At 25.5% G+C, this 27,597-nt stretch overlaps 1 protein-coding gene across 3 annotated transcripts in view; it reads left to right on the forward strand.

The window, feature by feature from the left end:
- The window catches only part of LOC135927652 (polyamine-transporting ATPase 13A3-like), a 43,088-nt gene that overhangs the window by 12,719 nt on the left and 2,772 nt on the right, over positions 1-27,597 (forward strand). For all 3 annotated transcript variants that reach the window (XM_065463783.1, XM_065463785.1, XM_065463784.1), the window contains 20 exons: positions 2,412-2,514; positions 3,262-3,390; positions 5,649-5,867; positions 11,011-11,168; positions 13,303-13,491; positions 14,291-14,358; positions 14,608-14,845; positions 15,293-15,434; positions 15,511-15,648; positions 16,271-16,391; positions 16,528-16,652; positions 16,833-16,963; positions 17,609-17,803; positions 21,125-21,406; positions 24,013-24,092; positions 25,077-25,119; positions 25,834-25,943; positions 26,233-26,329; positions 26,533-26,605; positions 27,284-27,434. In XM_065463783.1, coding sequence (XP_065319855.1) covers positions 2,412-2,514; positions 3,262-3,390; positions 5,649-5,867; positions 11,011-11,168; positions 13,303-13,491; positions 14,291-14,358; positions 14,608-14,845; positions 15,293-15,434; positions 15,511-15,648; positions 16,271-16,391; positions 16,528-16,652; positions 16,833-16,963; positions 17,609-17,803; positions 21,125-21,406; positions 24,013-24,092; positions 25,077-25,119; positions 25,834-25,943; positions 26,233-26,329; positions 26,533-26,605; positions 27,284-27,434 — 2,792 coding nt within the window. The remainder of the gene's footprint in view (positions 1-2,411; positions 2,515-3,261; positions 3,391-5,648; positions 5,868-11,010; positions 11,169-13,302; positions 13,492-14,290; positions 14,359-14,607; positions 14,846-15,292; positions 15,435-15,510; positions 15,649-16,270; positions 16,392-16,527; positions 16,653-16,832; positions 16,964-17,608; positions 17,804-21,124; positions 21,407-24,012; positions 24,093-25,076; positions 25,120-25,833; positions 25,944-26,232; positions 26,330-26,532; positions 26,606-27,283; positions 27,435-27,597) is intronic.

Below are 27,597 nucleotides of genomic sequence, written 5' to 3' on the forward strand. Positions count from 1 at the left end.
TAGTTATAATTCTCCTTTATTAAAAGAATTTGTTTAGCAAGTTCAATATTAGTTTCATTCCACTTAAATTACTAAATTCGTAAATCCAAAATTTGGGCTATTCATGGAGAATGAAGGACATAAATATTTAAAAAAATTACTTCTTTTGTAAAAAATAGGAAAGTTATGAATATTTAGCGTTAGAGCCTATTTGATTAATGCAAAGAAACATTTATTTATATGGATTTGTAGAGCTAGTTGTAGTTTTTAATCAGAGTTGTTAAAAGATACTTTTTAAATGGATCTAGATACATATACAGATACATAGTCTAAAAATTTATCTAGATACAGATACAGCTTCTAAAAAGTTATCTAGATACAGATACAATTTAAAATGTATCTAGGTACAGATACATTTTTTATTATACTCTTAGATAAGGTTTGAATAAACCTAAATTAGGATTCTATTGTGAAAATTCATGAAATGATCTAAAAAATTTATTGACTCGATATCACATTTATCAAAATATAACTAAAATAATGATTTTTAGATATTAATATAATATATGATTAATATAAATAATTATTATATATCATTAATAAAATAATATAATATATGATTAAATGATTATAAATAATTATTAGATTTCAGTAATAAAATATTTTCAAAATTTTTGTTTAAGACATCCTCGTTTATCTGTAAAGACATTTTTAGCTATACTAAAAAGTCTTTCAACAGGAGCGTTGGAAGGGATTGTGGTGTTATATTTAATGAATAACATTTTTATATCAGGATATAGTTTAAAAATACTAAAATCTCGGCATTCATTTAAAAAAAAAACTATATAAAATTTGTTGATTATCAGAATTTAAATCATTAACAATCATATCTCCTGCTGTGGGATACTGAAAAAAATCGGATATTAAATTATTGGTTTTTTTTCACAGGTTAATTTGCACTCATTTGAAGACTTTGATAATTCCTCAACTAATCTTTGTATTAATTGTTTTTTTAATTAAAATTTTCATCCATTTGCAACCATGTCCAATCTAGTTTAAAAAAAGGATGAAGCATAGTTGCCAAAATATTTTCATCTTCAAAAATTGTCCCAATAAACCTAGAATTATTAAATACTGATAAATTTATTATTAATTTACCTATCTTCAATTTTTTTAAGTAAGGCATTTAAGAGTGGTAAACAAAATTTCATGTTCATTTGTTTAAAATTTTTCAATTTAATATAGAGCTGGGAAATATGTTTACCGGCGATAGGCACTCCAACAATCTGCTGTTGTGCATATTAACGATGGTTCTATTAGACTTTTAATGATTTCTTTCTTTTCATTCTCCCATCTTTGGGAAATTTTAGCAACCACTGTCTGTCTGCAAATTATATTTTTTTGTGGAGCTAATGTTTTGATCATTTTTATAAATGATGGATTTGCAACAATTGAAAATGGCTGAATGCTATCTATAATAAAATCAGATATTAAATCATCAAAAATGGTTTGGGTTAAAGTCTGAGGTCTCTTGAAAAAAATCAATGGATGATGAGCCTAGTCCAATATTTTCTTTAATAAATTTTTTCTCCTTCCCCTTTTTTATTTGGATTAAGAGTGTTTGATGTTTTCTCTTAAAATTTGTTTTACAATGTTGCAAGTTGAGGTAATGCTAACTGAGATTTTCATATTTTTTGGACATGGCAAACATTATACTAACAGAGATTTGTTTTCTTTATTTTGAGATATTATTTTAAAATATGGTCTATTAATTGGCCATGGAATGTCGTCATTTTTGTCATCAATATTAATCTTAAAAATTAATATAATAGAATAAAATAAAATACCAATTTCATTGCAATTAAAAATGGCAAATTCCTTATGATGGATTGTGATATCAGAATTTGCTTGTTATTGATAACTCGGACATAATATTTAATTAATATTTATATATTCTTTTTTATATATAAGTTTTAATATTTTACATATATATATAATTTTTTAATATATATATTAATATTAATTTATATGCTCATATGAAATAAAATAAATTTTACACTCAATTATTTTTATTTATAATATAAAAAAGCGTTAAATAAAAGTATATCAAAATGTATCTTAAAAAGTATCTAAAAACAGATAGTTATACTTCTAAAATAATATCTTGATACAGATACAGAAACTTTAATCAAGAATTTATCTAGACACAGATACCACATTTTTATATCTAGATACTTTAACAACTCTGTTATTAATGAATTATTACATTTTATGGAAACAAACATACAAATAATAATATAAGTATAAATAATTTAAATCATAATAAAAATAAAGGTTATTTACGACATCCTAATTTTCTAAACATAACAGTCATTGTTTACACAAGTTTTGATCTTTGACACCTATTTATAATTTTTTGATATTTTTTTAAGCAAAGTGTAACTATACGCAACATGGTCATGAAAGGCTCTTCTACCGATATAGATGTCATTTACAATGAAAACAGTACTAAAGATGAGGCTAAGAGGGATATCGGTAAACTTTTTTAAAATTCATATCTCCTATATTGCGGCAGTCGCTGGAGGTTGTTGCATGGAGACCTTCTAACTTGCACGATATTAAATGAATGTCAAAACGGTATTCTTTCGTAGTTATTTAGCTAAACAAATTCATATGCTTCATAGAACCGGGTTTTGTTTGAATTTTTTTAAAATTTAAATCATGTCTAGAACGCTTTTTAATTTTTGAAGTCCTTATTTTGCCGAAACGGATTTCTGCAAGAAAAAAAAGGAAAATAGAGTATCTATTATGAATTTGAGAAAATTTCGCAACGAATTTTTGGATATTTTTTTGTGCGCTATAAATGATTAATTTAAGTTTTTCAAATTTGTTAGAAACTATTCGAAACTTCTTACGACTAGTGGTGGTCAACGGTCCTGTTCTATCGGCCTTAGACCCTGACAGGTTAAGGGACCGGTCTTTTTTCGAGGACCATGGTCCGGTTTAGTCTTTGTGACTAAAAGAACCGCCCTTGACCTTCACTACTTACGACATGTATACATTAACAATTCCTTATCAAACTGAGCTTCAAGGAAACAGTTTCCAAATATTTTTTTACTATTATTCACGTAAATACAATATAAGATAATAATTTTTAATAAAAATGTGGGTTAGTTTGATATTATATCTAAAAAATTTAAGAATTAATTCTCATTTTTACATTAATTTTGAGATAATAATTCAAAATACTTATATTTTATTTAAAACAAAATCTTCTATAAGTTAAAACAGTCCATAATGTCTCATTAGTGCCAGGGGACTTGATCAGTCTCTATTCACGCGGCATGATTATGCCTTGCGATGCAGTCCTGGTTTCTGGCACTTGCATAGTCAATGAAAGTGTTTTGACAGGTTTATATTTCAATTATTTTCATATTTCTTAAATTTTTGATATATTATTTGGAAAATATTTTAGAGTTTATTATATTAAAAAAAAATCAAATTATGGGATTATAATGATAAAAAAATAAAGATAATTGTTAAAAAATGAAAACCATCATGAATTGAACACTTACCTGCCAATTTTCATAATATTTTTTCCCATTAGAAATTCAATCTAAATGGGGTTTTAAGGAGGGATTATTTATATCCCATTAAACAATAAATAACGATTCAAAATATACAATTCATCCTTGCTATTATTGGGTATAATTTTTCGTTTGAATAAAATTTATGAATTGAATTGTAAAGTGGAGAGGGCACACCAAATCTAAGATTGATGTCCAAATGAATTGAGAAAAAATGATAGAATTCTAAATTAAAATTTTTTTATATTTAAAGCTAGAAATCAGGGGTAAGGTTGGATTGTAATTATTTTTTAATTTTCGATGGGTTAGTTTTTTCTCCGGATGAGGCAGATTTGGAAATATAAATAAATATTATTAGAATATTTTATTTCTTATAATATACTAAAAATAAATAAATTGTAGGGCACATTTTTTATATTTTGATTCTCGGTCGGAAATATGGAATTTGTTTTATCTGGTTGGTTTGAGTCTGAGAATAGCCTATTTTCCTACAAGTTGGACCGGGATAGGTAAAAAATGGTCTCTAAAAGTTACTGGACTGCAGAATCATGCAGGTAAATTTTTTTACAAACAAAGGAAAAATTTATGAAATGCATTTGGTCTTATATCATTATGGAAAATTATGTTATAATCAACTAGGCTTCTTAACTTCTTTTGGGCTTTTTCTTTCTAGTATAACAATTAATAACATTAAATAATGTTATGAGGCTTAAAATTATTATCATATAAGTTGTCCGTCTAGTCCTGTAGTAATTTTTTATGAAGAAAATGACCTAACCTTGTATTATTCTAAGCTGAAAAACCTTTGCGAAATTCTGGATTGGTCTTTAAAAATATTTTGCACGTTTTCCCATTTGTTTTTGTCCAGCCCACGGTCCGGGCTTTAAGTCAGACCACACCGACTGATAATATCTAGTAAATTAATATATTATATTACACCTTTTTAAGGCTACGGGCAGTTTAAAAGTTTAGAAATGGAAATTGCAAATTTGTCGCAGAAAATTAAGTAAATAATATTATTATAAGATCTTTGAAGGTAGATACAAGAGAAAAACCGATAACTTTTGAGCTAGTTGATAAGGCATCCAAGCAAGATGAAGAATTAATAAGAATTAAAGCATGTTTGAAAGGGGGTATAGAATGGAAAAGCGAAGATAAATTGTTCAAAAAGGTTAAGAGTGAATTAAACATTAAAGACAATTGTCTAATGAGAGGATATCGTTTAGTTATTCCGATGGTATTAAGAAAAGATATTTTAGCAGCATGCCGGACATCAAATCATAGAAATGAAAAATAAAGCACGAGAATATGTTTGGTTGCCCAAGATGAATAGCGAGATAGAAGAAGTGGCTAAAGGTTGTGAGTGATACATGTAACATGTGAGCTAATGTTCCAGTAAACAAAGAAGATAAATGACATATCTCGGCAAGTGCAAACTGTTGTAGAAGACCCGGAAGTCTGAAAGATCTATACGGTCAAGAATTAGATGCAAAGAACTAATCAATTACAAGAGAACTTTGGAAAAAGCACTAGATAGAACAAATGGTCAAGACATTCATGCTACAATCGTTAATCGCTGACTAATTATCGCGAATTGTTTACCGAAATATTAATATAAGATACGGAAGTCGACGATCATAGGAACAAGAATTCATGAAAACAATACCGAGATAAAGCGCTAATCATTAGTAGCAAAAGAACGTTAGAAACAAGCAAAGACTAGGATAATTTATCAAAAGAATTACGAAGCTTTAGAAGAAACATAGTTAAAGAAAGACTAGTATCAATCGATAATTGAGCGTTAATCTGGTTCGTCAATCACTTACAGAGATGAAGAGCTAATCGTTTACCGGGAATTGACAAGCAACAGAAGATAGAAATCAAGAATCGAATACAAACAGTCATTAGAAGCTAAGAATACGAGACAAGGGACAGTCGTCGTTAGAACATAGAAAACTTAAAACAGCTATGATAATAAATTTTAATGTCCTCCCTCCCTCTTTATCTTATATCTTATCCACCATTGTTATTGTAATGTATACATAATAGATATTAATTTTATATTCACTTATTTTACCTAAGGTGAAAGTGTTCCAGTTATTAAAACATCCGTGGGTAATCAAGGTTGCGATAATGAATTATTCGATTCACTCGTTCACAAAAAACACACTATTTATGCCGGAACAACTATTCTTTTGGCTAAACCCTCAGCCGCATGTCACAGCGAAGAAAATTTTAACAAAGTCTACGATGAAAAAGCTGTCTCGAGGCATTGCGCTTTAGCTGTAGTCGTTAAAACTGGTGAGAATAATAAATATAACACATAAGTTGGATAAAATATCCTCTATTCTTATGGTTCTGTATAATTTATTCGGCCATAATATATATTTTTTGTATCATCCATTATATGGCAAATTTAAAATGCAAAATAGAAATCTTGTGTTTATAATAATAACTAGTGTTGCGTAATCGGCTAAAAACTACGCCTAAGCCTAATAAGGCTAAGCCTAAAAATCGGCTAAGCCTATTAGCCTAAGCCTAATTAGGTATGCCTAGCTAAGCCTAATTAGGTTAAGCCTAAAAATCGGCTAAGCCTAAGCCTATATAAATCTGCTAAAAAATTAGTCAAAATTCTGCATCGATGCTTAGTATTAATTATTATTTATTTATTTTAGTAAAATAATTTATTTTATTTATATTTAATGTAAATATTTTATTATTACCAACAAATAAACATGATATGATTTAATATTTTTTATTTATATTATTATATTTTCAAATGAAAATAAATTTATTTATTTGATGTTATTTTAAAAAAAAAATAATATGCTGCTATATTGTAAAATTGTAATATTCTTTTTAATATAATTTATTAGTGATTTTCACTATCTTCTTTATAAATACATCTTTTATTGAGGAATTATATTGTAAATTTTATTAGATAAATAAACAATCTTTTAGGTGAAATCTTTTAAAATTTTTTTATCATTTTTTTTAAATTATCTTTTTTATTAAATGAGGTGGATTTTATGAAACTTTTTTGATGATTTTATATGATCTTTTTAAGGATAATATTTTAATGTGACAATTGTCATAATCGTTATTTTATAAGTTTTTTGAATTTTTTTGAAGAAAATAGGTTAAAATAAGTATTAATAACATGTGTAAATATAAATTTAGTGAAGATGTACCAAAGAAAAGTGACAATTGTCATAATCGTTATTTTTAAAGTTTTTTGAATTTTTTTGACGACAATATGTTAAAATAAGTATTAATAACATGTTTAAATACAAATTTAGTGAAGATGTACCATAGAAAATTGACAATTGTCATAATCGTTATTTTTAAAGTTTTTTGAATTTTTTTAAGAAAATATGTTAAAATAAGTATTAAAAACATGTTTAAATAAAAATTTAGTGAAGATGTACCATAGAAAAGTGACAATTGTCATAATCGTTATTTTATACGTTTTTTGAATTTTTTTGAAAAAAATAGGTTAAAATAAGTATTAATAACATGTGTAAATATAAATTTAGTGAAGATGTACCAATGAAAAGTGACATTTGTCATAATCGTTATTTTATAAGTTTTTTGAATTTTTTTGAAGAAAATAGGTTAAAATAAGTATTAATAACATGTGTAAATATAAATTAAGTGAAGATGTACCAATGAAAAGTGACATTTGTCATAATCGTTATTTTTAAAGTTTTTTGAATTTTTTTGAAGAAAATATGTTAAAATAAGTAGTAAAAACATGTTTAAATAAAAACGTAGTGAAGATGTATCATAGAAAAGTGACAATTATCATAATCGTTATTTTATAAGTTTTTGGAATTTTTTTGAAGAAAATATGTTAAAATAGTATTAAAAACATGTTTAAATAAAAATTTAGTGAAGATGTACCATAGAAAAGTGACAATTGTCATAATCGTTATTTTATAAGTTTTTTGAATTTTTTTGAAGAAAATATGTTAAAATAAGTATTGATAACATGTTTAAATAAAATTTAGTGAAGATGTACCATAGAAAATTGACATTGTCATAATGGTTATTTTTAAAGTTTTTTGAATTTTTTGACGAAAATATGTTAAAATAAGTATTAATAACATGTGTAAATATAAATTTAGTGAAGACAATGAAAAGTGACAATTGTCATATTCCTTATTTTTTAATTTTTTTGACGAAAATATGTTAAAATAAGTATTAATAACATGTGTAAATATAAATTTAGTGAAGACAATGAAAAGTGACAATTGTCATATTCCTTATTTTTTAATTTTTTTGACGAAAATATGTTAAAATAAGTATTAATAACATGTGTAAATATAAATTTAGTGAAGATGTACCAATGAAAAGTGACAATTGTCATAATCGTTATTCTTAAAGTTTTTTGAATTTTTTTGACGAAAATATTTTAAAATATGTATATATAACATGTTTAAATAAAAATTTAATGAAGATGTACTCTAGATAAGCGACAATTGTCATAATCATTATTTTTCAAGTTTTTTGATTTTTGTTGACGAAAATATGTTAAAATGAGTAATAATAACATGTTTAAATAAAAATTTAGTGAAGATGTACTATAGAAAAGTGACAATTGTCATAATCGTTATTTTTAAAATTTCTTTGATGTAAATGGGTAAAAATATAGATTGTAAAATTAAAATTGCCTGAGTATATGCCATAGAAAAACATATGGTAATAATAGATTCTTCCCCAAAAACAGGAGCAAATTGGCATTTTATTACATTTGTTCATCGGGTCAGAAATTAATATGCAAAATTTATATCATAATATCTAATCCTAAGTTAGAAATTATTATTTTTTTACCAATTTTCACCAGACAATCTTGTTTAAAATTTGGGTAAACTTTTTTTTCTATTTTAAAATCAATATCGATGCAAGTTAACTATTTTCGTCAAAAAAAATCAAAAACTTTAAAAATAACGATTATGACAATTGTCGCTTATCTAGAGTACATCTTCACTAAATTTTTATTTAAACATGTTATCAATACTTATTTTAAAATATCTTTGTCAATAAAATTCCAAAAACTTTAAAACTAACGATTATGACAATTGTCACTTTTCATTGGTACATCTTCACTAAATTTATATTTACACATGTTATTATACTTATTTTAACATATTTTCGTCAAAAAAATTCAAAAAATTAAAAATAACGATTATGACAATTGTCACTTTTCTATGGCACATCTTCACTAAATTTTAATTTAAACATGTTTTTAATATTTATTTTAACATATTTTCTTCAAAAAAATTCCAAAAACTTTAAAAATAACAATTATGACAAGTGTCACTTTTCATTGGTACTTCTTCACTAAATTTATATTTACACATGTTATTAATACTTATTTTAACATATTTTCTTCAAAAAAATTTAAAAAACTTTAAAATTAACGATTATGACAAATGTCACTTTTCATTGGTACATTTCACTAAATTTATATTTACACATGTTATTAATACTTATTTTAACATATTTTCATCAAAAAAATTCAAAAAACTTTAAAAATAGCGATTATGACAATTGTCAGTTTTCTATGGTACATCTTCACTAAATTTATATTTACACATGTTATTAATACTTATTTTAACATATTTTCGTCAAAAAAATTCAAAAAACTTTAAAAATAACGATTATGACAATTGTCACTTTTCTATGGTACATCTTCACTAAATTTATATTTACACATGTTATTAATACTTATTTTAACATATTTTCGTCAAAAAAATTCAAAAAATTTTAAAAATAGCGATTATGACAATTGTCACTTTTCATTGGTACATCTTCACTAAATTTATATTTACACATGTTATTAATACTTATTTTAACATATTTTCGTCAAAAAATTCAAAAAACTTTAAAAATAACGATTATGACAATTGTCACTTTTCTATGGTACATCTTCACTAAATTTTTATTTAAACATGTTTTTAATACTTATTTTAACATATTTTCTTCAAAAAAATTCAAAAAACTTATAAAATAACGATTATGACAATTGTCACTTTTCTATGGTACATCTTCACTAAATTTTTATTTAAACATGTTTTTAATACTTATTTTAACATATTTTCTTCAAAAAACTTTAAAAATAACGATTATGACAAATGTCACTTTTCATTGGTACATCTTCACTAAATTTATATTTACACATGTTATTAATACTTATTTTAACATATTTTCGTCAAAAAAATTCAAAAAATTTTAAAAATAACGATTATGACAATTGTCACTTTTCATTGTCTTCACTAAATTTATATTTAAACATCTTATTAATGCTTATTTTAACATAAAAAAAATTCAAAAAACTTTAAAAATAACGATTATGACAATGTAAATTTTCTATGGTACATCTTCACTAAATTTTATTTAAACATGTTATCAATACTTATTTTAACAAAAATTTAAAAAACTTATAAAATAACGATTATGACAATTGTCACTTTTCTATGGTACATCTTCTCTTAATTTTTATTTAAACATCTTATTAATACTTATTTTAACATATTTTCTTCAAAAAACTTATAAAATAACGATTATGTCAATTTTCTATGGTAATCTTCACTAAATTTTTATTTAAACATGTTATTAATATTTATTTTAACATATTGTCGTCAAAAAAATTCAAAAAACTTTAAAAATAACGATTATGACAATTGTCACATTAAAATATTATCCTTAAAAAGATCATATAAAATCATCAAAAAAGTTTCATAAAATCCACCTCATTTAATAAAAAATAGATAATTTTAAAAAAATGATAAAATTATAAAAGATTTCACCTAAAAGATTGTTTATTTATCTAATAAAATTTACAATATAATTCCTCAATATGTATTTATAAAGAAGATTGTGAAAATCACTAATAAATTATATTAAAAAGAATATTACATTTTTACAATATAGCAGCATATTATCTTTTTTATTAAAATAACAACAAATAAATAAATTTATTTTCATTTCAAAATATAATAATATAAATAAAAAATATTAAATCATATCATGTTTATTTGTTGATAATAATAAAATATTTACATTAAATATAAATAAAATAAATTATTTTACTAAAATAAATAAATAATAATTAATGCTAACATCGATGCAGAATTTTGACTAATTTATTTTAGCCAATTTTTAGGCTTAGCCCATTTTTAGGCTTAGCCAATTTTTGAGGCTTAGCCGATTTTTAGGCTTAGCCAATTTTTAGGCTTAGCCGATTTTTAGGCTTAGCCTAATTAGGTTTAGCCGATTTTTAGGCTTAGCCTAATTAGGCTTAGCCGATTTTTAGGCTATGCCTAATTAGGCTTAGCCGATTTTTCCACCTAAAATCTCGGCTAAGCCGTTTTTAGTCGGCTAAAATTAGCCGATTACGCAACACTAATAATAACATGCTTTTCTTATATTATATAAAAAGGATTTTCAACCACGAAAGGAGAATTAGTCAGATCGATCTTGCACCCAAATCCATTGGGTTTCGAGTTTTACAAAGACAGCCTGAAATTCGTTTGTGTTTTAGCTTGTTTGGCCGGGATGGGTATGATTTACAGCGCGTATATCCTCTACTTACGCAAGGTTAAATAGTTAAAATTATTTTATTCTATAAATTTTTTTAGATCAGGGAAGAAGTGAATATACGAAAAAAGAAAGCTTTATTTTCAATTTTTTTAATATTACTTTTCAATTTATAAGTTAGTATCAGATGTGAAATATTATTTATTTGGTTAAAAATGAACTCGATAACTTCGAAATCCCCTTCCAATTTTACTTATAATTAATATTAACCATTCTATGCTCTCACACAACTATATTCAGAGTTTAAATAACCCTTGGAATCGGTAATTTATATGAATCGGAAACAGAATCCGTGTAAAATTTTCAAGAACCTTATAGAACCGTTTTTATAAATGATTTATGATATAAGACTTGGGATTCATTAACTGGAATTTTGAAGAATTCATATAAGAAAGACCAATTTGACTTATATTCCTATTTCACATGATTTAATGCCCGTCTAAATTTACTTGGGTTAATCGGTTGCGGAATCAGTGTTGTTTTGGCTTTACAACGACTCAATCGAATTTCTAATTGAAAAATCATTTGAGTCGACTTGAGGAGCCGAATAAGCCGCCTCTTAAGCCAAATTTTTTGGAATTAATAATTCTAAAATGTTATTTTATAATAATTTATATAGCTTATATTATATATTATTTTTTTTTATATTTATTGAAAATATAAATGTGATATCTGATATGAAAAGGAATATAAAACATGTATTGAATTTAATTCCATTTTTGATAAATTTTTAATAAATAATTTAATATGTCTGGATTTATAAAACGTTAATCTTTAAGCTAAGTAGCAACCGGTAGCTGAAAATTTTACTAGCTGATTAAACCGGTACAGGTGTTTAGCAACATTAAAAGAAATTGGGGTAATAGTGTTTATGAATTTTAACCCTTATGTTAAAGACGTTAAATATGGTTGAAGATTTATTTTTATATAAAATATTTTACCTTGTTCATCTTTTAGAAAATTTTTTTGATATATTTTCCGAAAAACCCGTTTTTTTACCAATAAATTATTAAAATTTACCTTCTAGTAATTTTTGCTTTTAGTAAAATATATTTATTCGAATAATTTTTAGAACACATGTTCCTTAAATTCTTAGCTATGAAAAAAGTTATTAGACATGTAGTCAAGCAATAACGATATATAATAGACATTCTCTTGAGGTAAAGCGGCTATTGGGTAAAACGTTAAAATATTTAGTCTGATAAAAGCTGTAAAAAAAGATCAAGAAGATATTAACGTCTATTTCATTTAAAAAAGAAATTATTAAGCAAAAAGAAAATTGATAAAAAGTTAGTTTGTTATATTCAATATAATTAAAAAATGAAGAATATTTAGATTTAAGATGTGCCCAAAATGTGCAAATTTTGATAATTTATATTAATTTATAATTAAAAATAAAAAATAAATGTGAAAATTGTAATATTTTGTCCGATTAAACAATAAAGTTGTCTAATATTTTATTGTCATTACCAAGGTGAATTTAGCCATATGAGAAAAAATGATCAATTACCCCAACTTCCATAGCTCCTAAAGTATTGGATGTAGAAAGCGGCAGTAATTCTATTTTATTGATATCAAATTTGTTTTTAGTTTTTATGGCGAAAACGGTCTTCCCGATTCTTAATCCCCTTTTCCCTGATTAAATATCACGATAATTTTTTTTAGGTATTACAGCACAATTGATTTATAAAACCGTTGTTATAAAAATAGAGAGCTGTAGAGGAGAGATATAAGAGATTTAATTTACATTGGGAAAAAAATTAAAAATGTGATGGCCAAAAAATTCGAGGCGGGCTCTTACCAAAAGTTTAACGGGGCGGGCTTGATTTTTCGTAAAATATTACGGGCCCAACCGGGCAAATTAAAAAAAAAGATTATTACATCTTGGGCCTGGCAATAATTTTTGCCGGGTCGGGTTTCCCAGACCTCTAATACGAACTGCAAGTTATCTTAGTTGATGGCTTAAGAGTCTGGTTTGCGAGTCGGTTCAGGAGTCTGGCTCGCAAGTCAGCTCATAAGGTTCATTGAACTGCATTCTAAATTTGGATCGTAAAAACTCCTATCTAACAACACTACCCCGAATACGATTCTTTCACCCTCCTATTGTTTATAATTTATTTTTTTTAAACAATAGGCAACAATTTCTAAGCTCATTATGAGAACTCTTGATGTTGTAACAATAGTAGTACCCCCTTCACTTCCAGCCGCCATGACCGTGGGCACTGTTTACTCCCAAAATAGGCTCAAAAAGTCTTCTATATTTTGCATCAGCCCACCCAGAATCAACGTTTGTGGAAAAATCGATTTGGCCTGCTTTGATAAGGTTTTTATAAGTTATTATTTTTTAAAATATTTATTATGAGAAAAATTAGAGTCTATGAACGTCAGTTATAAATTTAACAAATGATAGTAGATCGATGAAGAAAAAAAATATATGTTGCGACTCATGGAATGCCACCTCGCGATATAGCTAATGACCTTTAGAAATAATAAACTAAAAATGTAAATCATCCTGAAATTTGATCAAAAAACATTCCTTCTATTTCACGTGGAATGCCTTATTATGCTTTGTATGCCCTTATAGTTATATAAAGCTTAATGAAAAGAGGACATCTTTCAAATCAAATGACATTCTGCATAGTTATGAGGTATATGAGGAATAATGCAATTTAAATAATTTAACTATTAGTTTCAGAGATATTAGGATTCAAGGTGTAAAAACGGCATCTTACCTATTATGGCAAAACATATTAAAATAAAAGAATATTCGAAAATTTAATTAGAAGCCTATAGGTATCATTTAGATAGTCTCTGAAGTCCTTTATTTAAAATATTTTTAATTAAAATTTTTAGTTATCTTTATTTTTATGCGTTTTGCCAAAATAGTAATTTGATTTGAAAGAAGTCCCAAAATGGGCTTGAAATAACCCAGCACATACTTTTTTAAGTATCACTATACCTCCAAAAACTGAATTGAATAAAAAAAAATATATTCTATTAGAAAATTTTGAATTGAATACGAATAACGAATCAATTTTGATGAGCCTACTGAATGCCCAATTTTCTTATCTTAGCTCGTTTTCTATTTTTTACAGAAGAAAAAAAATATTTATTTTAAATAGACGGGGACGTTAACCGAAGATGGTTTAGACTTTTACGGCGTTTTACCGAATGATACTCGAAGGATCAAGTTTGATCATAATTTATGAATAAGTGTTAGTAAAATTTTTTTTTTGAAGTTCAAACACATTTTTTTAAATTCACCATATTAAAATGTTTTTAAAAAAATAGTTTTATTTATTTTTTGGTCCCAAAACGATTGTATAGTTTAGACGACCTAGTTAAATTGGGTCGCCATCTCTATTTTAAATTAATTTTCGAATACTTTTATTTTTTTTTAACCATTTCAAAACACATATTATTTATTTAAAACTTCCAGATTCGGCCAAATCATAAAAGACCCTCATTCACAAATAATTTTAAATAGAGACGGCCCCAAAAATAAAACCGATGAATCACCCGAAAGAAAATTCCAGGCAGGAGATATTCAATCGAACGACAATCTAGATAATTCCCGTTTGCTTTATAGCATGGCCTGTTGTCATTCGCTTACCCTTATAGATGGGGAAGTATGTGGGGATCCACTCGAACTTAAAATGTTTCAATCAACTAAATGGGTAAGAAAAAGTTATTAATGTGAATATTTTTTAGTGATTTACACTGAGCGCTACAGCCAATTTTATTCATTTACAACTAATTGGGGTAGGGGAATTCTAATTACCATCAAAAATATTTATCTTTCTAATTTATCTATAATAGAGATCTCGTTTGAAGACATATATGATGTTTAAATAGTTATCAAAAAATTGTAAAAATAAAAAAATCCAAAAGAAAAAAAAGTCATCATCAAAACCCATTTTATTTTATATTTAAACGACCACCTTCTAAAATTTTATAAACACCTCCGCCATTAAAAAAATATATCAATTTTCTTATAAATGGTCTTACACGTTCAACAGACCATTTATTTTTGTTATTTAAAGCGCGGCTATAAAATTAAATAGTTTTAGAATTGAATTGGGGTTTTTAAATAAAAAGTAATTATTTTGTATTTGAATTAATAGGTGCTAGAAGAGCCGAATCCTTTATTAAGCCCCGATTCGTCGCTCTTACCTACCATAGTCAAATCATCATCTAGTCAAACTCAAGATGAAACTGCTTCGAATCAAGACCTTATTAGTGGGTTACCATCTTCAGTCGAAATAGGTTATTTAAAATAGCTAAATTTAAAATATAATATATTTTTTATATTCAAAATATCAAAACAAAACTTTAAAAAAAGGTATCATTAAGCATTTCACCTTTTCTTCCATATTGCAATGCATGAGCGTCATATCCAAGACTTTGACCTGCAAACATTTTGACCTATTCACCAAAGGCGCCCCCGAGAAAATTTTATCCCTCTGTCAGCCTGAAACTGGTAATTGATTATATAGGTGGTCTTTCTATAGAAATGAAATGGTTATAGTCTAAAACTAAGTTATTCACAAAAAAATGAACAATGCAGCTCGCTAGAAAAAAATAAACTTAAAATATTTTTTTGGCCCTTTTGTTAATTTTCTTTTGTTTTTTTTATTCGAAAGATTTTTTTTGTATGGAGTTATTTGCATAGATTTTATTAAGCCGGCAAGTGTAGATTATATAAACCAACGTCAGTAATACTCGGCCACTTATATTTAGTTCATGATTAAATTTTTAAAATACAAAAAATGTTGTTATATCATTATTTTACTTTTTTATATAACCTAATAGATAATAATGTTAGTTATATATAAATGCAAAATTTAATAAGTTTTAGATTTTGCATGAAATAAAATATGGGTGAATGATGTTGGGTAATTAATATATATTTTTTTAAATTACGAAAGCCTATCATGGCATTCACTTTTTATACTGAAATTTAATAAAAAAATTTGTATACTTTATATCTTAAAACTATTTACCTCAATAAGTGAAATTATTATTTTATTAACTAATAATTTTTTTTCTCTATGTAAAAATATGGAATGATTTATTAATTTTCTTTTCTTTCTTTAATCTAGTACCGGATAACTATCTGGATGTATTGAAAACGTATACTATGAAAGGATTTCGAGTTATAGCGATGGCTCACAAAAAGTTGGACAAAAAATTAACATGGCATCACGCTCAGAAAACTAAAAGGTAATATGTAATAGAAAATAGGAATAAAAAGATGAAAGAAAAGATTAAAAAGAAGGAAAATAAGAAAAAGAAAACTATACTATATATTTGGAAATTTATATGAATTCTAAGACCCATATTACAAAATTATATAAAGGGAAGATTTGGAAAAAGACTTGACCTTTTTAGGGTTTTTGATAATGAAAAATGCGCTTAAACCTAACACCACACAAGTGATACGTGAATTATTGTCGGCATCTATCCGCCCTGTTATGATAACTGGTAAATTATCCATTATACATGTCAAATTTTTAATTAATATTTTAAAAAATGAGAGTTAAAAAAAATGCAATGGTGAAAACGAAGAAAAAAAGGTATGACAAGGCAATCAGAAAGGGTGCGCAATTTTACAATTCTTTGAAACAAATAAAATCTCATATATAATTATTTTGAAATCTTAAGGTGATAACATGCTTACTGCTATAAGCGTGGCCCACGAATGCGCTATGATTCCATATGGCGCCGTGATAATTTGCATTAACGTCAAGCTCAATACTCCTCCCTTTAATCCTAAACCCTACAAATCTGAAAATGTAAATATACACATTTTGTATTACATTGCATACATATAGAAAATGAATGAATAGTGTTGTTAAATGGTTCGATTTAGCTTTCAAATTAATATTTTAGCCAAAATAATATACAAGCCTGAGATTATGTTAATAGATGTCAACCCTTCTATTATCTTTGAACAAAATCTCCAGGCTTGCATAATATTTTTTGGCTAAAATATTTGATTAGCCATTTTTAAAAATAGGGCCATTAAACAACATTATTTTAAGATATAACAAAAAGTAACCCTTTATTTGTTTAGAATTTTAAAATTTTTTTTGAAAACCAAATTTAAATAAAATACTACTTTTTGCTAAACTTAATAATAATGAAAAATTATTTTAAAAATAAGATCTATTGTTTTGACATTTATTTAAGGAAACTTCCTTTATGTTGATTTTTTTTAAAATCGAAGTTCGAGACGTTTAAAAAAAAATATCGTATGTTTTTTTAGTCATTCATACAAAATTATTTCTCCAACTCCCAATTAGGGGGGGGGGGGTAGACAATTCTATATTATTAATCACGGTTATATTCTCAAAATTTAATTACTCTAGAAAGTTGCGTAGAATTACTAATTTTTGAAAGTAAGTTTGCTATTTATTTAATCTTTTTTTTCCCGAAAGAACGAAACTAACACATCAACGGACGATTATAAAATAATTTTAAACGGGGACCAAGAAGTAAAACATTTAAAGTTCGACGATGATCCCAGCCTAGAATATACTGTGGAATACGAGATATTGGAGAAAATCAATAAGCCATCTCCGGTTAAAAATCTTATAGATTGCCACGAATTTGACGACGAAATAGATATTGAGGTTAGTCGTTATTTTTATTGTCCTGGTTTTTTTCTATCCTTGAAAAAAGATTAATTTTTTTTAAAAAAATTGTAAAACTTACGAAAAATTTTGTAAATGTATAGTGAATTTTTGGGAAAAATTTAGTGCCATTTTTCGATACTTAAAGTCACTTTAACTCTGCTGAAAAAGAACAGTACGATAAAAATAAATCGATGTGTGCAATAGTGTTAAATATTTTAGCTAAAAAATATTACACAAGCCTGGAGATTTTGCTCATAGATGGTAGAATGGTTTAGACATAATAACAAAATCTTGAAGCTTGTATAGTATTATATTGGGTAAAATCTTAATTTAAAATCGGCTAAAAATCGAGCCGTTTAACAACATTAATACCGAATACAATTTATAAAAATTGGAAAAATATTTTTAATAAACTTGAACTAAACATTCAGGGAGAGGGAAGAGGGGATTGATTTTTGCAGGCTAAAAATTTTGTTAGTGAAAAATATTTCATTTTTCAATGCAACACAAAAAAATGAACAAAGTAGATTTAAATTTAAATTTATGAACATATATGAAGTTGTAATAAATTTAAAACTTAAACCATAAAAAAGATTTTAGGTAAAAAATATGCTTAAAAAAGATTTGGGGAAATCAACCAAGATAGTTGATTTATTTTTTCTAAAATTAGCTAGATGACATTTAATGTTTTTTTTTCTACATTAAATTTTTATCCATTTAATATAATAATTTCGATAAAATAATATGTAATAACATTAGAGTTTAATTATAAATAAAGTAATAATTAAAATTTATTCAAATCATTCCATTTGTTCCTCAAACTCGATAATGGCATCATTTTTTTTAAAACAACTTATTTTGCTATATCCTTGATTTTCTTTTTTTAATTTTTCAGGTCGCCTATATATTTTTTTCTTTGTTCCAATATTTGTATATTCTATTTGGTCTTGGAATTCTCGAAAATTTGGAGCTTTCACTTTCATTTGAAACGCGTTATGTTCATGAGGCGCGTTATTTGCAAATCAGGCTAATAAATAGGTTATATATAAAAAATATGGATCGTTATGATGATAACGATGATAAATATGAAAAACATCTGTTGCGATCACTGCTCAACGATTAAATAAACATGTCTAAAAAAATCGCCACTTACAAAAAAATAACCTTTATTTTAATAAGTCTAAGTTTATAATGATTTTAAGGTTAAATATTTCATTATAATAATAAGAAAATAAAGTTACAAATAAATCTCCGCAGGATGGAGTATTTTTAAAATTTAATTTTTATATTTTTTATAAAACAAAAATAGCGGTTTAATCTACAATAGAATATGAATTATATATTTTATAATATAAAATGATATAAATTTAAAATTCTAACTGCTTATAATTCATGAAAACATAAAAGTAAAAAAGGAAAATATGTTTTATGTAGTGAAAAAAAAATTATTGGTCTAAGAATATTATATTTTTAACTAATTTATTTCTAATATTTATTTTTAAATTTAAGCTTTCTTTTCTCACAATAAGGGATCCTATGATTTAACATGCTTGCAAAATCTGGAAAAATAGGCATACCAATTATATGCGAAAATACATAATTCCCTAACATAAGGGTAGCCTTTTTATGTTTTATTAAATTATTTAATTCAAGTGTTTGAAAACATGAATATGTTATTTGACATATTCTTGATAACTAGATAAGAAGTATATAAACCCCCTCCCTTTATTTCTAATATCAATTAGATAATTATTAATATCATAAAAATTATCCAGACCTTTTATTAATTTGTTCATTCAAATTATTAATTAAATAATAATCAATATCATAAAAATCATATGGATCTTTTAATAATTAATACATTTAAATTAATAGTTATTTATATATATATTTACAATTAATTGTTAGTATTGTATTTTGAATTAATAAAGGTATTAAAAGAAACTTATTTCTTCCATTGAAATTGCCATATATATAAGCTTAGATTTAGCTTGTAAATATATTGTTAATGGAAAAATTTAATAAATTTATAGAAACACATTTATTTAATTGATGAATTAAAATTACCAGAATTATGATAATTTGTAGATGTTGGATAAAAAAATTCATTTGAATAATGTGCATTGCAGAGACATGAGTTTTGTCAGTATAAAATCTCTTTTTATTGCATGGGTCCACTTACTTAAAAGAGCTTTATTGTTAATTGGAAACCTAGATAATTTAAAAAAAAATCAATAATCATTTAAAAAATAATTAAAATTATAGAATGATATTTTTACCTTATTTTTCATTATATAGGTTAAAAGTCTAAGAAAATTTTAGAATGTAATTATTAATAAAAATATATATAAATCTTATAAATATATTAGTAATATTAATTAATTGTGAAAAGATAGACCTTTATTTCTTGCATGTCTATTGCTACAAAAATAGACTGAAAAAAGATATTACCCTAAAAAAGAGTTATTTTATAAGGACATTTAGATTAGCTTGTAAATATTTTGTTAATGTAAAAATTTTTAAATCTTGTAAATAAACATTTATTTAATTGATAAATTAAAATTACCAGGATTATGTTAATGGGTAAAATCCCATATGTGTCTTATTGCATATGGCGCAGTCTATATTATAAATATTTGGTTGCGACATATATTTAAATTATTTTTAACGCTATGAAGAATCAGCTGTAATTTCGAATCTCTTTATTTTACGACAAAGACTTCCTACATCTATTATTCGTTCAAACTACCTAAGTTTTATTTCTTCCATCGAATAATTTTCCATGCCTCCTTATATCTTCTTTCCTTCTCCTTCCTATTTTATCTTTACTATTTTCTTTTTTAGACATCCTTTTGTTCTCCTTAATTACAATTTTATATTTATCGCCCTTTATTAATTTTGTCTTAGAAAAATTAATTATATTATATACTTTTATATTTACTTAAATAAAGACACAATTGAACCGAAAAAAAAATAAACATTCAAAATTTTTTAAAAAAAATATTTAAACACGGTTTAAGTTTAAATATTTATAACCCCCTTTTTAAATTTATGAACAAAATAGATATTTTTTTTGTGTTACATTGAAATATGAAATATTTTCCACTGTAATAACCGATTTAATTTAACGAATATTTTTTTAAAATCATTGAATAGTTGAACCGTTTAACAACACTAGTTATTGATATAAAAATGGTAAGCTAGCTCTTGCTTAATAATCATTTATGTTTATATATGGCTTGAATTATTCTAACGATTTTTTAAAATGATTTTTATCGAAACGAATTTTATTTATTACAAAAATAAAACCATATATAGATGAATAATCCCTTACCAGTTAATGCCAATCCTACCCAGCAACTCTATCCTAATCTCGAAGAACGGGTCACGCTCTTGAATAAAAATTATTCCACCGCAAATCATATAGTAAAGTCCGGCAGAAACAAGATAGAACTAAATTTTGAAAATAATAAGTTTCATAAATTTAGTTCGAAAGAAGCCAACACATTTTCGAATCCGAATTTTGATGATTATTATTTTGCGATGACAGGCAGAAGTTACGGTCTTTTAGCCGAACATTATAACGAGCTACTACATAAGGTTTTTTAGTTTTCAAATTAGGGGATTCCACAAATATTATTGTTTTAGGGGTTCCTGTCTAGATGTTGACCGATTTTTATTATAAAATATATATGATTAAATTTTTTTTAAACATTATTTTATATAAAATATGTGAAATAAATAAATAAAAATAATATCTCTAGGATGAATAAAATATTGAATACTGTCGATCAATTTTTATTCGACTGTTGGATATAATATTAATGAATATAAATTAATGCTGATACATTTCTAAAAAATCGAACGCGTTCAATGTTTATTGGCAAAAATCGAACCCGTTCAAGTTCACTTTCAAAGAAAGGAACTCGTTCAAAATTTAATAAATTTTTTTTAAAAATTTAATTTAATAAATAAATATCATATATTTTTAAACACAATTTATTAACCATGTTTTAAATTATTAGATGTATATAATATTTAATGATTTTTACTTTATGTATCTATTATAATAATCATCATTATTTAATAATGAAATACAACAATCTAAAATTAATTATTAGATACCTATAAGTTATATTATATAAAATAATAAATATTACAATCAAGTATCTCTTTAAATTAGAACTTGAAGATTTTGAAACTGATATTATACTTTTAGAACACATTTTAAATTTGATTAGTATGGAATTAGTTTATTGAAGATATTATGTTGCTCTAAAGTATTTATTATATTTGGGCCATGTTTATGTTAACTCATCTGTCTTAATTCAGAATCAGATGATGATAATGAAATAACAACATCCATGCTTACGCTAATCTATAAATAATATTCAAATTAATAAACTCTACTATAGGACAAAAAATAGTAACTGATTAAAAAGTGATATAGGATACAGCTGATTTAGAAAGACCCTTTTTTTCTTAAAAAAATTGTATAATATTTTTTTTAAAATGAATAAAAATAAGATTTTCTAAAATTGAACGAACGTAAAAGACGAACGCGTTCAAGTTCAAAGCTTGTCAAAAATAAAAGGAACGTCATTCATTATTTTTTTTTCAAAAAAATGTACTCCGTTCATGCGTTCGTCTACAACATTAATTTTAAAATATTTTTATTAAATTTGCATTCTAACGGTAATAAACTTTTTAAGGTTTTATTGGCTTCCTTGAGAGATGAAAAAACGGGCGCGATTATGGGGGGAAGGGTCTCGCATAATTCACAGGCGTTCTCCTTAAGACGGGTCTAAATGAATGTATGAATAAATATTATTTTATATGATCCGGTACACCGAATAATTAAAAAGTTCTAGGAGTATCGAAGATTGGATTTAGTACTTCTATAATTTACATTTTTTTTTATTTTGCAATTTTTAAAAAGTAAATTCGAAAGATGCGCCATTTTAAGAATTTAGCCTAAATATGTTAAATATTATTGTATAAATGTAAATCGGTTAAGTGAGAATTATCGGATGAATGCGAAGTTTTTAAAGCCCATTTTATATTCCTTTCATGTCTAATAATATCGGTTAATTGTAAATCGAGAAATTTATTAAATCAAACATCCTAAATTATTCATAATATTTAACAGCTGATAGACTTATTAAATGAATGAAATCAAAAGCCCAATTACCTATAGATTAAAAAATGAGAATAATAAATAAAAAGTATATAGAAGTTTTTCTTAAAAGGTGGAAATTGTGTATATATTAACTTATAAAGATTACAATAAATCGTAAATAAATTAAAAATATCACCGAATAAATGTGATTAAAATTAAGTACCCCTCCTAAGGCTTCGCATTTAAACTCTGAGCTTGAAAGAAAATCTTAGATTTTGAAGATTTTCGCCCAAAATTTTGAGATTTTGAGAGAAAAATCTGATATTTTTAAAGAAAATTAAATTTTTTAGTGATTTCATTATGAAAGATTTTTTATGCATAATATTCAGAATCACAAAAATTTTACCTAGAAAAGATTTTTTTTTTTTTGAATTTTAGGTAAAATTTTATCAAAAACCCTGTTTGACCCGTATCAAAAAAATCTTCAATTGAAAAAATTTGAAGTTTATTTTGAAGAGCATTTCAAACTTTAAACTTTATATGATTTAAAATGTATTGTAAATATAATTTTATATCATTAACGATGACTAAATAAAAAACAATACTATCCTATCGCAGAATAAAGAATATTCCATTGATCCTACAAATGACAATTGCAACAGAATGTCGTATGTAGAATGCTATAATGAAAAAGATAAAGGGGGAAAAACGGAGGTAAGAAGGATGAGGAATGGGAAGAATGAGTAAATTTAGGGAGAAATAAAACAAAGTTACAATACAACTTATAAACTTTTTTTAAGGTAATCATCAAATCATTCTGTATCTTAGCTATTTTTTTTACATAAAAAGACATCGTTTAAATCGTATTTCATGCTCTTTAAATCAATTTAAAATTGCGTATTTTTATTATCACTTTATGAAAGATTTAGGCGGAGTCTTAGATCGAAATTGATTGGTGTCAATTTTAAAAGATAGCTAAGTTTTTACTTAAAAAATTTAGACATCTATAACTTCTTGCAGATCTCTATAAACTTAAATTAATCATACCTTCTTTTAAAACTATAATTTAATTTTTTTTTTTTATAAGATCATGACAAAGGCATCAGTTTTTGCACGAATGTCTCCCGATAACAAAACTTCCCTCGTGGAATCTTACAAACAACTCGGGTTTGTAATGTATTTACTATCAATCAATGTTTAAAATTATAATTATAAAATACTTACGCTTTGCTTTTTTTAGAAACTTGATTGATATTATGACTGTTAGTTTTTTATTTTAACTAATTCAAGATCAACTTTCCATTAATCGCAGTTTTTATAATTATAATTTTTATTTTCAATCAAAGCTGATCCTTGGTTCAATTCTACTTTTACCTCAAAGTTCAGATTCATTCCTTCGATTTTCCCCTCTCTACAACCACTGCAGATACTAACCATGTATCCACCCCAGATTTTCTCACTATCTAATAACCCCAAGTTACGCTGTTAATACTTTTCCTATATCAATGAAAACGAAGCATAACTCCTTACTATTTGCCTAATGTTTTTCCCGTGGTTAGCAAAAAATAGGCATCTGTGGTATCCTTTTCCGGACTAATCATTTTCTCCATTCAAATATTTTTAATGCCTAATAGTTTACTGGTGCGGTGCGACTCATTTTCTAATTCTAGCTGGGCATCTTTACCCTTGTTAATTGGAATTATACTTTTTCTTATCTTACTCCTAATAATTTAACCCTCTTGTATGGCCACATATGTTCTGTTGTCCTCAGCTATGAATTCTTCGTAATCTCCCATTTGGCAATTGCACCTGTTGCTTCAGATATAGGAAATACATTTTTTAATTTTCGACAAATTCTTATTTTTTTTGATACCTCGGATTGAGTGGTTATAGACAACTAGAAGATACCACCAAACTTACGCTGGAATAATCTATTTCTTACAGTTAGTCTATAGAACTATTACTAATACCACCAGATTTATAGTGAATAGCCTTATTTACTCCTTAAATAAAATGACCTATCCTCAAATTCCAAAATCCCTTTGTCATCTATATTTCTCATTCCAAAACTAAAGTCACTTATACTAAGTTCTGTGGGCTAATATATATGTGTGTATATATACATATATACATTTTTTTTAAATATCATAGATACGTTGTTAGTATGTGCGGGGACGGAGCCAATGATTGTGGGGTGAGTTTAATATAATTTATTATCAACTAAATTTATAATAATGACAACTTTTTTTATTCTCACATCATATGATTTATAATTTTGATACTTATTACACTATCTCATCCAAACTCTACCTTGCTAATTCACATCATTTTCTTTTAGGGCAAAAACATTTAAGGTAAGAAAATAATAATTGGGCGTGAAGATTGTAGACCAATCCAATAAGATTACATTTAAAAAAAAACTTATTTTTAAACTTCAATTTTTGTGATATCAAACTTCTCAATTTTTATCATCTTTTTGTTGTTCGAGTTGCTATAAATTTAAATATTGATCCTCCAACAATTTTTTTAGGAATAAAGTTTGAACCTTTCAAGAGATATTGAAAGGTAGGTAGGAACTTAATTTACTAAAGGCCTTAGCCAAAAATAATAAAGGCATAAGATTTATTTGTGGAAATATTAACTAATAATAAAAATGAATAATTACCTCTATGGTCAGGATAAGCTGAGGAAGCCAGTTTGCCTCAAATTTGATCCCTATAATTTCCATGATATACGGGTAACCCCATTATTTTTATGTCATGGGTTTCCATTCTATCCCATGTATTTTTTTTATCTCACTCATTCCTGAACCTTCTAAAAATTTGACTATTATATTTTATTTAAAATTTTCTTTCTTTATACTCCCATTTTTTTAGATCAAGTATTAATACCGTTTTTTAAAAAAAAGGCTTTAAAATCTTCAGACGCTGGAATTTCTTTATCGGACGCTGAATCATCTGTAGCTTCTCCATTTACTTCTAAGAATCAAAATATCGATTGCGTTCTTAAAATTATCAAGTAGTTATTTTATGTCATTTTATAAGTAAAGACTTATTAGATAACTTAATGATATAGCTATCTGCTTTTCGTATTTTTACAAATTTTTCCTTATTATTTTTTTTAAAATCTAAATAACTCGAGGATGCTTTAAGCAAGATTTTTTACTATTATTTTTTGGTACCTTCATAAGAATCATTTTTCAATTACGCGAAGGATACAATTTAGATGATTTGGTGACAAAAAACGGCAGTTATGTCACCACACTATATATTATATTTAAAATTTAATGTATAAATCAATCTTTCAGGGAAGGAAGATGTTCGCTGGCTACCTCATTTGGCGTTTTCAAATTTATGGCATTATATAGCATGATTCAGTTCGCTTCTGTCCTTATACTTTACACAGTTATTATATATATTTTTATCAACATGTTATTGGGACGCTTATTTTAAAACGGAATGGCTCATAATGCTTTAGTAAACAATTTTTTTTTAAATTTGCTAAAAACACTGTAGGAAGCTTATTCCATATTATTTTTATGTATTCACTGACATTTCAAATAACGCATATTATAAATTTATTTAATTGATAATATTATTTAAAACAGGAAGGCTATAATTTATCGGATACTCAATTTTTGTACATTGATCTGGGAATTATTACGACGCTTGCCATATTCAGTTTGAAAAAAAATATAATTTAAAAATTCATAAAGATTTTGAATCCCTTCTTAGGGTTGGTTTATTGAAATATCAAATTTGTTAGCGGAAATATATCATTTTAAATTGAATATTTAGGAATAATAATAACATTAACACCCTTTAAATTCCATAAGGATATGAAACTTATCCAATGATAAAATAAAAATAAAACTCTTGCCTTGATCACCTTGTGGAAAACGTGTTCTCCAATGGCTTTTAAAAATTCTTTATCTGATTATAAAATTAAATAAATAAATTTTTTTAAATATTAGGTAATACAAAAATAAATATATAATAATTAGAGATGAGTGATTCCAAATTTTAGTTAATTTTAAAATGTTATTCTTTTGTATATAGTAATGATTATAATATATGAATATGCATCTTCAAAGAATTGGCCTATTCTTAAAATATTGATAATCGATGCCGAGCCGATTTCAAGTATCGTCCACCTCTAAAATCAATAATTTAACTAAAATGGAATACCCCCTCCCCCTTCACCACTACTCTTGTATGAATTTTAAAATTATTTGGTTTTCATAAATAATGGAACATTAATTCAATGTTGTTTTAATAAAATGTACATGGAAATTTTAACCCACTTAACTTCTCTAAAATTTGACATCTTTATATTTTTTTGTTAATATTGATTATCAGTGGGTAGGACGAAACCCTTCGATAAATTGGTCAAAGAAAAACCGCCTAGTTGTTTGATGACGTTTCCCAACCTCCTCTCCATATTTTGTCAGCTAACTATTCAAATCGCCTTTCAAACCTCGGCCATTATCTATCTCAAACATCAAACTTGGTAATAATTTTATTTAGTGATTAGTTTATTACTTTAAAAAAAACAAACTTTGTTATCATTTATTAATCAGAGAATGTCTATTACAAAAATGGTTTAATGATGTGTAAAATTTATAGTTGATTCTAAAGTTATTCATATTAGAATGATACAGTAATTTCAGGAC

Source organism: Gordionus sp. m RMFG-2023, chromosome 3, assembly GCF_954871325.1.
Source record: "Gordionus sp. m RMFG-2023 chromosome 3, tfGorSpeb1-WG-v2, whole genome shotgun sequence".
Taxonomy (NCBI): domain Eukaryota; kingdom Metazoa; phylum Nematomorpha; class Gordioida; order Chordodea; family Parachordodidae; genus Gordionus; species Gordionus sp. m RMFG-2023.